Below are 16,452 nucleotides of genomic sequence, written 5' to 3'. Positions count from 1 at the left end.
TTATTACAGTATTTTGGAAAGAAAAAGAAGGGTATAAGATTCTGAAAGCCCAGCAGGGAAATACCATGAAGACTAAAGATACATACATGAAGATGAGCTGGCTAACTGTGACTGGAGGTCAATGGATAAAGAGCATAAGTGTATTGTTAAACATGAGAAAAATGAAGGAGGAGATGATCAAGAGATTCTCTTTCCTGCAATTAAGAAAGGTATGTGCATCTTAAATGGAAACATAAATTTCCATAAAAAATATTTTAAAGTGAATTGTCCACATTTTCAATCAAGTAGTAATGAAAAACAAGTGTAAATCTTTCCTAAAAATCATATTTCATGTTAGCATAAATTGCCTGTTATTTTCCTTATTAAAGTAAACATAGAAAAGTTTGCCTTAAGCTTTCTCAACTTTTGTTTTCTAATATTTAAAATATTAGAATCACAGAGTGTATTTTTAGAATTTTATGTATATTGAATAAAATAACATATATGGAAGCATGTAGCAAAATGTTAAATGCTGAAAAGTAGTTTCCACTTTTTGATGATTTTATTTGATTTAGAAATCAGAACAATTACATGACTTTAAGAAATGTTCTACCATGTAGGCAAGTCACAGACTTCAGTCTTGCCATGCACAAAGTTTAATCTACAAAAAGGAATGCTTGGTTACAAAAATGCTGCTCAGACAAGAGTTGGAACATAGTTCAAAGAGCAAAAAATAAAAATAAAAAAGAAATAAACTTGGCCACTGAATTTTGTGGTGGCTGAGTTGTTCTGATTTTTATTTTATATTTCACTGTTAGACAAGATTTTCTAACTTATGGTTGAATGAAGCTAATATGTATGAAGAGACTCCATTTCTCTGTGATGCATATATTTCTTGCCTTTGGTAAATGCACCTACATAAATATTTCCTGTTTTGCTAGCATACCTCAGGCCTGAGTTGGAATGTGATGAATAGTCTAGGATTAGTGCCCACAGTAGAAAGTGCTGCAGTCTATAGAGAATCTTCTTTCCCTGTTACTTAGGACCACATATGACTCAGGCATGATGTCCCAAAGGAATCCTTTGGATGTAGTGAGTTACACATCCACACAGCTGGGCAGAGGCATGTTTGCATAGAAACCTTGCAGTGGTCCAGTGACTCACTGTGTGTTCACAGTCCTGAGTGTTAAACAGCAGTCGAAATGCCCTAGTGGGCATGGGAAGCAATCTTTTTATAATTTTCCCAGTGGCTAAAATCCCCTTTGTGACAGTGAGGAACACACACATATCAAACTGGGTAAAGTCCTTTGACATGCACTATCCAGATTTCCCAAGTAAGACTACTTTCTGTAATGATCAACGAGGTCTGAACAGTTGTCTGATTTTCCCTAGAGGTATAAGCAAGATCAACTGTAATACTTTCAGCAGAAAAAAGATAGATTATGGATTCAGGTATTTATATATTTACTTATAGCCTTTCCTCGAACAAACTAAAGTAAGAATGCAAAGGCAGGTCCAATTTTCTATTTTCGTTGCTGAGAAACAGAGAGGAGACAAATATGTAAAGCACAAGGTTAACTTAACCACTGTGCTTACATGCCCAATTAGGTTCAGATTTTTCTAGTGATTAGGGAAAAATACAAAGAATAGTAAGTTCCTTGGTGATGTATATTATTCAGAAGAGAGGTTCTAGTTTAATAATGATTTACTAGCCTCTAAATTTTAAAACAAATTCCATTCATGGGGTTCCTGTTACTCCAGAGCTAAGGAGGGAGCTTCTGTCCTTATTGTTGTTCTATAGCACTTTTGTAGTCTTGATTCTTGATTTTTTTATAAACATAACACATGGAAGCACAAATGAATGAAATGATTATTCTTAAGGTAGATAAAGTTAATCAGTTCCAAATCTGCAACCAATATTTATTTAGACAATTTAGGAAACAGAAACTTCATTATCAGAGACTCTGTTTTATTATTTTTACCTTAATCAGTTCAAATCAGTTCATTGTGATAGATGCTATCATTATTATCGTTTAGTGAAGAAAGTCACTTTAAGGGAAAAACATGCTTTCAAGATCCAAAAGTCAGTTCTTGAAAATATTTCAAATCCAAACATGAGCGTGTTCATATTTATATCTTGGGACTTACTCCAAAAAAGTCTATACCCCAACTCCATCTTTAAAAGTACAAACAGAAAACTCAGTGGTCAATTAAATTACATACTGGAAATGAGCTCATATGAACAAGAACACAACTAGAAGAAAAATAATGAATAAAAACAACCATTGTGACTGTTTTTTTATCAGTTTAAAAATATATAATCTTTGTAACTTTCTTTTTTAAAAATTGCATATATGTGTACTCATATATATGCACACAATTATATACATACATATGGATGTATACACATATATATGCATGTGTATGTGTGTATGTGTGTATATATATGTGTGTGTATATATATATATATATATATATATATATATATATATATGTATATATATATATATATATATATATATATATATATGTATATATATATATGTGTGTATATATATATCACCTCACGTCTTATGCAAAGAGCTAAAACTGTGACTTGACCACTCTTCCTATTCCCTGAAAGACTTGTGTGTAAATGCTGAGCTCCTAAAACAGGAAAAGGCCTTTGGCTAAAAATAATTAAGAGAAGATTTTTCCTTTCCTTTTATTTGACTATGAATTATTTTGTATATATTTCTATGGATTATTTTTAAAAACTACTTTCCTCATATACTTTACTCGAGAAGATGGACCATTTAACCAAGAGCTTGGCACAGCAGTGTTCATTTAGCAGGTATTAAATTGTGTCAGATGATGTTCTCATGCTCAGAAACACCACAATGCTAGAAATTCATGTGCATGAACCAGAGACATTGGGGATATACATGACTTGGAAAGGTATAGCTGCTGTCCTCTATTCAGATGAGAAATTTCTTTAAATCAAACTCCTTTGAATGTGTACGATGCTGTTGTTGACTCAGATTGGATGAATTTCTTTGGGGCTCAACATTTCATGTCATCAGTGTGTGATGAAGCCTGGAAAACTGCCAATTTTTCTGCTTCTTATTCTATTGAAATGTATTTGTGGATCACTTGCTTTGGTTCGTATGCTGTGCAAGGGGCTGTGAATACAGAGGAGAAACACATCGTCATAGATGTACATTCAGGTTGTGAGAGAAGAAAAAGGAATGTAACATTTTTTAAGTTCACTTTTTTGGACACAACACTTCATTTTTATAAAAAAATACATATATGTATATATAAACATAGAAGTATACATATATAAATTTCAGGAACTTTATCATCTTCATGTAGACCCATAATATATGAGCAATATTAACTGAATTAGACAGCAGTTATTTTTGAAACAGTGGGGCTCACATTTTTAATGTGTATCTCTCCTTTGTCTCTGTGGACAAATTGAATACACTAAATATCAGATGATAGGGGTGAATAAATGACTGCTATTTGCTCTCCTTGCTTTTATTTCTCATCACTATGAATCCCAGAGAAGCCAATTTGAAAAATGGAAATGGTGAGTTTCAGAATGTGTTTGCCTTCATCTCATACCATATGACTTTTCCACTATTGATCATCTTAACTTTTGAACTTTCTTCATGTAAGGTAGAAAACTCAGAATGTCTGGTTGTTCCAGAATAGGCTGAGTGGCATTTTATATTATTCATGATTTCCTTTACATCACATTAATAAAATAAATTGCCAAAATTGGTATGAGATTGGTAAATTAGCAGATACAGTGATATGCTCTGAAGCATTTCCACAAAGGGAATTTATTCATTGATTTGTCTATTGTTTGTATGACTGGGGAAACATGATATCAGTTACTCTAGTATTGTTTTTTTTAATTTAATTGATTTTATTTTTTTAAATATACAACAGCAGAATGCATTACAATTCATATTATATAGAGAGAGCAAAATTTTTCATATCTTTGTATATAAAGTATGTTCATGCCAATTCATGTCTTTATATATGTACTTTGGGGGTTTTTTGCATTACAATTCTTAATTACACATATATATTACAATTTTTCATATCTCTCTATATAAAGTAGGTTAACATCCAATTTGTGTCTTCATACATGTACTTTGGATATGATGTCCATCACATTCCACCATCCTTGCTAACCTGCCTCCTCCCTTTCCCTCCCACCCTTAGAATTCATCTATTCCTCCAGTGTTCCCCATCCCTACCCTGCTATGAGTTAGCCTCCTTATATCAGAGAAAATATTCGTCATTGTTTTGGGGGGATTGGCTTACTTCACTTAGCATTATCTTCTCCAACGCCATCCATTTACCTGCAAATGCCATGATCTTATTCTCTTATTGCTGAGTAAAATTCCATTGTTATATATGCCACATATTTTTTATCCATTCATCCACTGAAGGGCATCTAGGTTGGCTCCACAGTTTAGCTACTGTGAATTGTGTTGCTATTAACATTGATGTGGCTGTGTCCCTGTATCGATAAAACAAATAACCCAATCAACAAATGGGCCAAGGACCTGAACAGACACTTCTCAGAAGAGGATATGCAATCAACAAATATATGAAAAAATGCTCATGGTCTCTAGCAATCAGAGAAATGTAAATCAAAACTACTCTAAGATATCATCTCACTCCAGTGAGAATGACAGCTACTATGAACACAAACAACAATAAGTGTTGGAGGGGATGTGGGGAAAAAGGTACACTCATACATTTCTGGTGGGACTGCAAATTGGTGCAGCCAATATAGAAAGCAGTATGGAGATTCCTTGGAAATCTGGGAACGGAACAACCATTTGACCCAGTCCCTCTCCTCGGACTATACCCAAGGGTCTAGTATTGTTTTTTAATTGGAGATAAATAAAAATCTCAACCTCAGTCTTTGTTCATAGGATTAGAAATGTGACTTGGCCTAGTTTTCTCTCCCCAGAAAGAACTGTACTAAAATGTTCAATCCTGTCCTTTAACAAAATTGGCAGTTTCTAAGCATAATAAAGACATTAGGAGATTATATTATCTCTACAAATTACTTTCTCACATTTACATGAATTATTTTTACAAAATAATTTCCACATGCCATCATTGAATCTCCTCAACCTACTTTGAATTCTGGCCCTGCCACTCACTGGAATGGTTCTTTAAATTTTATTTCCCATTCATTGTTTGGGTACTTGCACAATACAACTCATTTAAGTGTGAATGAAGACAGAAAACAAGGTAATGTTTGTGAGGCATTAGCATATCGCCTACCAAACAGTGATCAATCAATAGGTACCAATTTCATGAATATTGGTGTCTCATGTCCACAAACATCACACCTCCAAAAAATCTCGTGCTCCAATCAAGAATAATGGAGAAATGCTTGATGTAGAAATATTTCTCTAAATCATACTCTTTCCTTCCACTGTTGATCTAGGAGTGGTTGGATTATTTTGGGTTTTAGCACTTTGTATCAGCCATGTGTGCTGGATCCTATAAAGCAGCCAATTTTCCGTTTATTTTTTCCATTGGATATGCATTTGACTATCACCTACTTTGGAGCACACACTGGGTGAGGAGCTGTGAATACAGCAGAAAAACAGACAATCTTGGATATGATACACTCTAACTGTGATAAAAAGGAAAAAGTTATCTGTCAGAAAAATCAACAGCCTTGTATGCAAAAATGTAATATAGGAATGATATCTACTGAATTGCATAGAGTGAACCTAATTATATTTGGTACACATTTTAAATTATTTTCTCTGTTCTTGACAGACACATATGTATTTATTTATATGAATAGTAAGTGTGTGTATACATACATTCATACACTTTTAAATAATAGAGGAATTATTGACTAGTACATGCTCTCTTTTTTTCTAGCTGTCACCACTATTAATCCCAGAGAAGCTGATCTGGGATTTGAAAATGGTAGGTTTTAATGTATATTTATCTTTATCTCATGCTGTAGCATTTTTCCCTCCTAATCATCTTAACTTTTGAATTCCCTAGCTTAAGGAAAAGCCACAATAGCTGGATGTTACAAAGTAGACTGACATTTTGATAAATCCATAATTCTTGGAGTCATAGTAGATAGATACAACTTTTGTCTCAAGTTTTATTCAGAGAAATAGAGATGTGACTTTTCCTACCTTCTAACATAAGAAATATTGCACTAAAATACTCCCCCCCATGAAAATGGGCTAGTTAAAAGAAATAGCTCATGTGCCGAGAATAATTAAAATAAAATTGTCTACTATGCTATTTATACTTAATTTTTAATTCATAATATGGAACCATCCACAATTCAGCTTAATTATCTCATTTAGTCTTATTGTCCCAGATGCAGAACATCTACAAAAACTTTCAGGGATTAATAAGTACACCACTTAGGGTAACATTGGAGTAATTATATTTTAGAAGCTCATTGTTTTAAGAAATATAATGGTTAATTATTAAAATGTTTGAAAAATATATGTATAAAGGGTATATGAACTCTAGATAATGATTTTCAACTTATTTTAATGCACCTGTGTTGGTTATATTGAAATATTTGCAGAATTAAGAACATGATCTTAATAGGTTAACCTTATTTGGGATTTAAATGAGATAATGCCCACAAGGCATTTAACATAGTTTGGCACATCAATGATCACTCATCAGGTATTAGCTTTGATTAATTTTGTTTATCTCTCCTATATCTTAGTCAACGGATTTTACATTCAAAGTACACCACAAAAAGAGAGTAAAAAAAATGGGAATGAATAATTGATTAGTATTTGCTCTCTCTCTCTCTCTCTCTCTCTCTCTCTCTCTCTCTCTCTCTCTGATTCTGAAGCTTGTTTGGGAGATAAAAACGGTTTTAGTGTAGTTTGCATAATTTTATGCTACAGATTTTTCTGCTCATGATCAGCTTTATTTTGAACCCCCTTACATAAGGTAGAAAAATCAGAATGGCTGGAAATTGCAGAATAGAGCCAGTCTAATTTTAAATTAATCTGATATTTCTGAGATATTGTATTATCATAGCAAATAACTTGTTTTGGATAGGATGGCTGTAAAGTGGAAGATACAGTGGCATGCTCTGAGTTATTTTAAAAAATGGACTTCATTTATTTGTGTGTCTACTTTTCCCTGTAGTGACTGGGGCAAGCATGATACAAGTTACTTCTAAATTTGTTTATTTATTTTTAGTCTTTTGCTAGGTGCTAAGAACACAAGTGCTAAAAAATGTCACAGAGTCATTTTACACACAAGCCCTTGGGTAGGGTTCTACATGCACTTTTGTTCTTAATCCTCAGAAAACTTCTATGCTGTGACTCAACTATTTTTCTCTCATTTTACAGATGTTGACAATGAGCTTAAATTAATGAAGTTTTTTGCCCATGCCACATGTCTATAGCAGGTGTGTCAACTCAAGCCATCAGATAGAGTTCATACCCTTACTCAGTTCCCTATTCTTCTTCTAAAGAGAGTCCTAAAAGGAGACATTCCAAAGCCAAGGCTCTGAGACTCCATGGCTACATGGTAGTAAGGGTAAGAATAAGGGTTCAGAATACCACAGACTTCACTGTACCTCTATTCTCTGAATGACCAGTTACATAAATGTGGGTGAGTGACTTCCATTCTGCAAGTCATTCTTTGATCATTTTCCAATTGGCAATAATTAAACTAAACTCAGAACTATTGGAAAGGCATAGATCCAGGTATGAAATATCTAGAACAGGTTCTTTTAGCAGGTTCTGAATAAGTACCAGTTTCTAGTTCTTTTTACCTACACATGTGCAAAAAACCCTGGTGATCATTCTCCTGTTTCTTATTTCCCTGGGTCTCTGGACCTCAGTTGCCATTCCAGAAAAGGAGAAGCCGTAACTGCTCACCTAGCGGAGAACATGATGTCATAAGCACATTTCTCAAGGGCCCTTTCTTCACCAATATCTAGATTTGTTCAGTTCTGAGTCTACAAAGATGGAACTTGTAAAAATTGAAATTTCCACAAGAATTGTCCTGGCTTTGTAACCCGTTGAAGAGCCACTGTGACTTACTACCATTGTATTAAAATAGTAATTGAGATAACACATTTCTTACGAAACTTCAAAGGACATCAGTGGCAATTATCCCAAACTATCACAGCTAAAATGAGAGATATGTGGAAAACACATGTGAATGAGCCACAGCTATCATACATCGCTGGATATTTTCAATAATCAATTTCTTCTAGTTCCCTCTTATTTAAAATCTCTCACCCACTCTACTGGGAAAACCACCACATTTTCTTGGGTTGTACAGTTCCTATATATCTCATTTCATTCTCTACGTGCAAAGCCCAGAGGCTTGAAATAAACAAGCTAACTAGTACTTAAGCTTAACCTCTGGGATGTTGGCTGTACTTCCATACTGCAGAATCGCAGGGTAGATGAGATTGTATTCTTTAACATCATGTGGCTGTGACCATGGCCTGGGCCAGACACTTCAAAAATGCATGCAACAAGCAAATTCCTTCTTTCTTTTTTGATGATTTAAATTTTTATTTTGATATTGCTATGAATTTATATGCAGTTGTAAGAAATAATAGAGAGGTCCCATGTTCCCTTTATCTAGTTTCACTAATAATAAGTTTTACAAAACTGTAATACAGTATAACAACAGAGTATAGACATTGACATGGTCAAGATACATTTCCATCACCACTAGTATCTCCCATGTTGCCCTTTAATCTCTGCCTGCTTCCCTCCTGTCCACTACCATTAACCTTCTTAATTCCTGAAAACCCATCTCCATTCCTATAACTTTGTCATTTCAAGAATAGGATCACATAGTCTGTAACCTTTTTAGAGTTAGAATAATTTTATGCATATTGATCTAGGTTGTTGCATGAAAAATGCCTTCTTTCTTTGTCCTCACTTCATCTACAAAATGAGGATGAAAATAAACTGTTTCTTGCTGTTATGGAATCTTACAAAATTAAATATCACTAAAGTTTTTATACAAATTCTCAGCATACTATTTGGCATTTTGTTAGTGGATAGTGAATATTATCTATTTTATTTACTTAGAGACATATTGAGGGTGAAGAGAAACTAAAATGTAGTTTCAGACATACATTTATCTTTCACTGTACTCAAACATTAAAAGCAAAACCTTACTTTTTAATATTATGAAGTTTCTAAGTGAGTATGGCAGAGGTTGCTAATGGACTTGACTTGCAAGCTGAGCCTTGCACTGGGTGGTTTGGGTGTGAGTGGTAGATGTTGACCTTTGGGGTTCGGTGGGGGTGGTGTCACTTCAGTGTAGGTCACCAAAAATAAACATCTGTGGCACCCTCCCCCATGAGGGGGCCTTTCCTGTCAAAGAACAGGTGAAACTAATTGCCTGACCTCTCTTAGATGCACTGAGGCTGCAGCTCACATACATCTCTGCCTACTGGACCTACCTCCTCCTGCTGCTCAAGAGTGTGGTCTACTTGGCCATCATCACCTTCTGTTTGCTTAGAAGAACAGCTGTTGGTGTCAATGGGAAGAGCTCCTAACAGATGGTGGCACAATACAGTCATCTTCTCTTCATAGTTTCTTGTCTTGAACAGAATCTGCTGAGGACCTGGTCAGCTTGCTGCTGGGTTCAGACTTCTTCAGTTTTCACATGTAATATTCTGTCATTATTGCATAAAGGTTTTTCAAACCAGTGAGCCAACTCATATACTTTACTTTCTAACAAGGAGCCCTTGGTAGCCCGTGACCTCTGGTACCCACAGTCTTTATTAGCCCTTCTAGTCAAATAAATCATCAAAGCCTTGATGGGGACAGCAGTAGCTTCTAGCCTTAGGTGTGTAGAGTGATGAGAAAATGGGAGAGCAGTGACTGAGATTGGGGGTCTCTGATGATTTCATGATTGTGCCGTGCCTACTGCCTAGGAAAGTTTCTGTGCAAGAACACAGGTTGCTTAGCTACTATGGTAACAACCCACCCAAAAAGACTCTGTGCAAGAGTCTTATCAACTTTGACCTTGATCTCAGGTACATAGCTCCCAGATATAGATGACTTCACATAAGATGACCACAGTGTTTTACCAGCTCTACTACATCTAAGCCTCTCCCCTTAAGAGTAACTTTAAACAATGGACCTCTTTGAGTGCTACACAAAACTCCTAAGGGTGCAACTGTGGAAAAGCTACATTGATGTTTGTAGTCCTACAACTTTCTTGAGCACAAAAACAAGGTTTGCATAGTCTTTAACTCGATAATGAGACATATATAGATAAAGATTGCTGGCATAACTCTTCAGTCACTGCTTCTCCATCAGAGAGCAATGCTCCACCTGAACCCAGCTATCTTCATATATGCGTGTGTATGTGTGTGTAATTTTTCTAATCGCCTATAGTCCTGTGCCAGCACCCCAAGTTTGGTTGTGCTGGCAGCAGCACTTAGGGTTTTGTAACCTGAAACCACTAAACGCCTTTCCTTTTACACACCCAAAAGCAGCTTCTTTGCTTCTTTTTCATAATGGATACAATAAATATCAACAATTTATTTGGGATCATATGCATTTTAAATTGATGAAATTAAATTGAAAGTCCAAAGCGAGAAGCAGCGTGACAGCTAGACATGACCTCAAGCTTTTGTTGTTAACAGGGGTCCAACACCAATTTCCAATTCTGTCCCAGGGATGGGGGTCTTGGACTTTCCTTGGGGCACTGACTCAAGGGCCAAATAAAGACACATTTCTGCTCTTTTAAAGATCATACATTCAATTTCATTTGGTTGAAGACATTCACTTGAAAATAGGAAAACGTCTAATGTGACTTGGCACTGTGTGTGCTCTGCTCTGTGTTAAAGTCTCACAAGCAGCATGTTTCCTGGTGCACACTGTAAATGCTGCACTAAATCCCAATGGGCAGCGAAACAGAGGATTTGAGTCACTGGACCCTGAGAGCTTGGATTTCAATTCTGGGTCTAGAATGTAGTATCTGGGCGACCTCAGAGTCTTACTATCTCTATGCCATAGTGCCTTCCTATAAAATGAGGTTACAATTCCCTGTGTCCTGGAGCTGTGTGAGTAAGGTAAGTTGGTAATGCTTGGTGCAGACAGGCAAGTCCTCCACCGCACTTGCAAGTGCTCCACTCTATGTTAGAAACAGCAGGGACCACGCTCAAACACAGGCAAAAGCACCAAGGAAGATCTCTGTTCTTACTTCTCTGCAGGGGATGAGTGGGATGGAGCAGGGACATGACTTCTACCACAAACCAGGCATTCCATGAACCCTCTGAGTCTTTTTATGTAGGTACTTTATAGATTGGAAAATTTGTTTTCCCTTATGATCACTAGTTTTTGAAGTAATGCCCATAATTTAAAGCCAGGGAGACCCAGACCCAGAGTCTGTGTATGTACGCATGTGTAATTCTACAATATTATGTCCTTCTTTCACCCATTTAAACGAAATCAAGCACGTGTGTTACCTCTATACTAAAGGCATCTTCCAATGAGTGAGAGTATTTCCTTAAGGGTTTGAGTGTACCTGTGTTTTCTCTTCATATATATACCATACCACTGTTTTGTCACTAATTTATAAATTGTCTTCTTCTTTGGATAAAACTGTGACCTATTTTGAAATCACCATAATTTGTCCCCTTGTTATAGATGGAATAGAATTTCTGCTTCCCTTGTAAGTGTGCATCCATGAATGACAACTAACTGCATTGTTGGAGAAGTGGGCTGTGAGCCTGATGTGCTCTCTCTGCATATAGATTATGTTCTGACTTCCCAGGTCCTTCCATAGATTCACTGGGCCCAGCAGTCCTCACAGTCACCATTGGGAGCATTCTGAAGTATCCAGGTGTGTTTCTGAGGCATGAGGTAGGATATGCCTCCTTCTTGGCCCAGTCTTTTCCACCACAGCACAACTGCCCCCATGTAGAGAAGCCCCATGTTGGGGTGGGAGGAATCCTAGACCAGAAGTCACACTTCACAGCCAGTGAGAACCCTGGTTACTCAGTCTGGCCCTAATTAGCTATACCATTTGCTCTTTTTAATTAAAGTGATGCCTACAATTTATACATACTTATGAAAGCATGTGATACTTGATACACGAATACATTGTATAATGTTTAAATCAAGGTTAACATCTATTTATCTATTTATCTATCCTCAGACATTTATCATTTTGTCATTAAAAATCCTATTATCATTTTGTCAGGCAAAATCCTTTTTTTAGCCTTTTGAAATATGCAGCACATAATCATCATTCTAGTTGATTCCCATACTGCCTTGGTTATCCTTCTTTAGAAGAAAATGTTCAAATTAAATCATTTCAGATTTTTAGGCAAAATTACAAATTCAAGGATTGACATTCAAATGAAGCAATAATACCAATCATTTAAAGAGTGCTCACTATGTACCAGATACTGATTTAATTGTGTGTTACCCCCAGACCCTCACCATGCTAGGCAAATGCTCTACCACTGAACTACAAACCCAGCTTCTCCCAAGCACATCTTGAAATACATACAATTATATCTGTCTAAAGAAGGGGAAATTGAGGCACCAAGGCCTAAGTAGCCTTCCAGAACTAGTAAGCAATAGAATTTCCAACTAAACAGACTGATGTTAGGAGCTCTGCTCTTACATTCTTTATTGTTTACTCGTAGAGTAAAACCTATGACTTTTCAGTAAAATCTCCATCCTCATAGGAATTGTGAAGAGAGGAGCCTTATCTGTTATATTTCTTCTCTAAACTCCTGTACTGTTCTTACTATTAGAGGGTTAGAGGACAACCACCCATACAATTTTTCATGGTGGGAAGACTTTTACATACTGACCTTCCATCCACCAATAGGCTGTCTGTGACTTGAATCCGTGTTACATGGCTGGATGAAACAAACAGGAGAACAGCAGGTTCTACCCACAGGTGTTCGATGGCAAAATGTAATAAAGGTTTGTAAAATTTCACAACAAAGACAGTATTTCTCAATTATCATTCATGGAAACATAGAATTTCATATACTTCTCAATTATTTATATATATATATATATGAAATGCCATGTTTTCAAATATTTAGCAAAGAGAAAATTTCCAGACAACAATTCTCAGAAAGCCCCCCATAACGTGTTCACTTCATTGTTCTGAAATTATTTTCCCCATGAACTTCATTTTTGTGAAGGCTCTTTGTCTATCAAACAGACCACACTAAGAGTACTAGACTTTCTTCATTGTACTAATCAAGGTCCTATATAGCTGTCACACCAGAAATTCAGATTTCTAAGACATAACCAGAGATAATACACCAAGATAATATAATTCATCCAAAAGGCTAGAAGTCAACATTTTCATGAGACATAAACACTTATGTCACTGAATGCATGGTTCCCATCATCTTCTGTTAGGCTAGTTACTGGTTTGCTTTTTGTTTTCTTTGACTATCGTCCACATAGCATCAGGAACTCCACAGGGCAGTCCTTGGAGTTTGCATTTGCAATGGAAAAGCATTTGAACATGGGGACGTCACTTACAGAAGGGGGTTTGCAGGGTCGAGGGTTTGCAGGGTCGGGGTTTGTGCACGTCTCTAGTTTGCAGAGCATTGGGTTTCTGTGGCTTCAGGGAGGAGGTGGGGGAGAATCAGCTGTTCTCTGAGCCCTGAAACCCATCAGCCTGACCTGGGGAAGGAGAGCAGATGGGGAGAGGGGTTCAGTTCACCTTCTCTCCAATGCTCTCAACTACAGCACTATACAGAAATTATGCCATACCAAATCTCAGAGACCAAGGGTTAATCACACGTTAATCCTAAAGTTAATTATACCCAGGGATAACAAGTAAACCACTATGCCAAATATGCCCAATTTTGAACATTAAGTGAGTCCAGAGTTCACATGATTCCAAGTCTGACTGGAAACCTGCTACCCTGTCCATTTGCCTCTGGGTCTCTCTGTCTTCATGGGAGCCCTTGAGAGTAACTGAGGCATGAACCTTATCACAGGCAGGGTACAGGAACTTCAAAAACTCTTTCAGTATCTATGAACAGCCAGGATCGAGGCCATCAAGTGACTAAAGTACCTTCTCAGTTACAAGACAGCTAGCTTAGATTGGAATCCACAAGAACCCATCAAGGAGAGATAACAGTACCCGTGTGTGTGTGTGTGTGTGCCAAAATTATGTGCAAAGATGTTCATTCAATATATTGCTACATATAAAAGAGCCACATTAACACAATTGCCCAATAAGAAATTAATAAAATAAAGGAATGTCATTGGATAGATCAATATGCACCTTCAAAAAATGAAATTCTTTTAAGAAATGAAAAATAATCATGGTAACAAATATAATATACATGTGTATATAAAGGTATTATTGAAATATGTACATTATTAATTTACTTAAACTTTTAGGTAATATATTCACATTCAAAACATTCCACTTGAAATTTCTGTAAGTATGTATGTATGTATATATATATATATATATGTATGTATAACATATGAATATATGTATACATGCAAAAGTATATATATATATGTATATATATATATATATATATATATATATATATTCCCATTTCACCTTATTTCATAAAGTAAATATACAATGTACATTATTCTGCACTTTTTTATTTATAAATCTGAAATCTCTTTTGAGATCAGTGCATTGGGATGTTTAGAGAACTAGAGGCATTTTCCATAAAATATTATATTTCATCAGTTCTCTCTGATAGGGCCTTGGTTTGTTTCAATATATTCTCACAGCAAATAACCAGTTTTATGTTCATCTGCACATGTCCACACTGGTAATTTTGTTAGGCAATGCCATTCTATCTTTCACGGAGAGCCCCACATGGCTCTTCTATCCCCATGTATATGAATTTATGAGCTTGCTGCCAAGCATCAGGAATTTGCTAATCTGACAGGTGAAAAATAGGATCTTGTGTGGTTTTAATTGCTTTTCTCTTTCTCCTTATGAGTGAAGACAAACATCTTTTCATATATTTCAGATATTTGTATCTCTTTGCAACGTTTGCTGTGGTCCTTTGATGTTTTTTTCTGTTAATAATAATACGACTAAGAAATATGACTCTTGTTTGCTGAGTCTTTCTGCATTTCTGTAGGAAATGATACACAATGAAGCTTTCAGTGTATGGAAGGTGGGTAAAAAAATTAATGCATATTTTTCCATTTCTTTGATGCATCGTTTTAAAGTTAGAAACATCTATACGTTTAAATTAAAACAATGTCTTATTTAATATTGGAGATGTTTTGCTCATTTATAATCAGCTTCACTTTCTGGGAGACACTTTCTTTGGAAAACAAGCAGAGATTCCCATTTGGAAACAAATAAGACCAGCCAGAGTCCAAAATTATCAGATTTACTTTAGATCTTCTTCTTGATGCTCCTGCAGTGGCCAGACTCTCCCTGCCCTGGGAAAGCAGACACAAAGGCAGGAATACTTGGATCACTGAGAGCTTTGTGGGGCTGACATCTCTGGCTGGGACTAGGCAGGTCCCCGCCCCCCACCACCACCACTTTCACCTCTGACCCTCATCCTTCCCACAGTACACCTGAGCAGCCTTGAGCTTGAGCAATGCAGAGAGGGAGAGCTCTGGTGGTGGAGGACACAGAGGTGGAAGGTACTGGTGTAGCTGATGTGTTGTATTTTCTTTAGTTTCTTTAGTTTTTGTGATCTGTGAAATGTGGTTGATTCTTGGAAAAGGCTCATAGTCAAACCGGCCCCTACTGGTTAGGGCAGTACAGGGATGGTGGGGTGTTAGAACAGAAGGTGAGGGCAGTTAAACCACAACCAACTTTGCTCACTTTCAAAAAGCCCACAGCTTTTTGAAAGGAAACACCTATCTTTACACAGGTGAGGCATGGATTGGACCTGCTCTCCCTGTTGTGGTATGCTGGGCTCTCTGTGTTGGTTATGCAAAAATTGTTACCCTCTGTGGGAGAGGTTTGGGAATCTGATGCTCAAGATTGTTTACACTCCAAACACCTTCTCTCCACTCCCCAGATACTGTTCTGTTTTTTTTTTTTTTTTTCTTTCTTTCTTTTTTTTCTTTTGCTATTGTGGTGCTGAGTTTCAATGCAGAGCTTGAAGATACTACCTGTGCAAGCTATCCTTGAGCTACACCCCACCCCTTCTGACACTGCTCTAAAAGAAAGAGCAGAGGACACCTGAAGCCCCAAGATAATGCCTAATGTCTAACTTTTATTAGGTTTTCGATTTAAGGATTCTGGTACCTTCGGGTTCATTTTCTTATTATAGACACAGGAGGAAAACATATGTCCCTGAGGCAATTAGCATATGTATACCTAGATATGGATGATAACAAAGTGCTTCAGGAGAAGAAAAACGTTCACAGTATCAGAGTAGTATCTCTTCAGAGAAAACATGACATCAGATTCAGCCGAAGTGAGGTTTTACATAGAACATTTACATCACATAAGTAGGTGACTGGAGTC

The 16,452-nt window shown here is 36.4% G+C and overlaps 1 gene segment (V, D, J or C); it reads left to right on the top strand.

Moving 5' to 3' along the window:
• Positions 1-23: 23 nt before the first annotated feature.
• Positions 24-9,694, top strand: LOC114096153 (T cell receptor gamma constant 1-like). The segment is given in 3 exon segments: positions 24-209; positions 5,893-5,940; positions 9,396-9,694. Coding segments are annotated over 3 exon segments (279 nt in total).
• Positions 9,695-16,452: the final 6,758 nt, after the last annotated feature.

This window comes from Marmota flaviventris, chromosome 1 (assembly GCF_047511675.1).
Source record: "Marmota flaviventris isolate mMarFla1 chromosome 1, mMarFla1.hap1, whole genome shotgun sequence".
NCBI classification, from domain to species: domain Eukaryota; kingdom Metazoa; phylum Chordata; class Mammalia; order Rodentia; family Sciuridae; genus Marmota; species Marmota flaviventris.
This window is presented reverse-complemented; position numbering and strand designations above follow the sequence as displayed.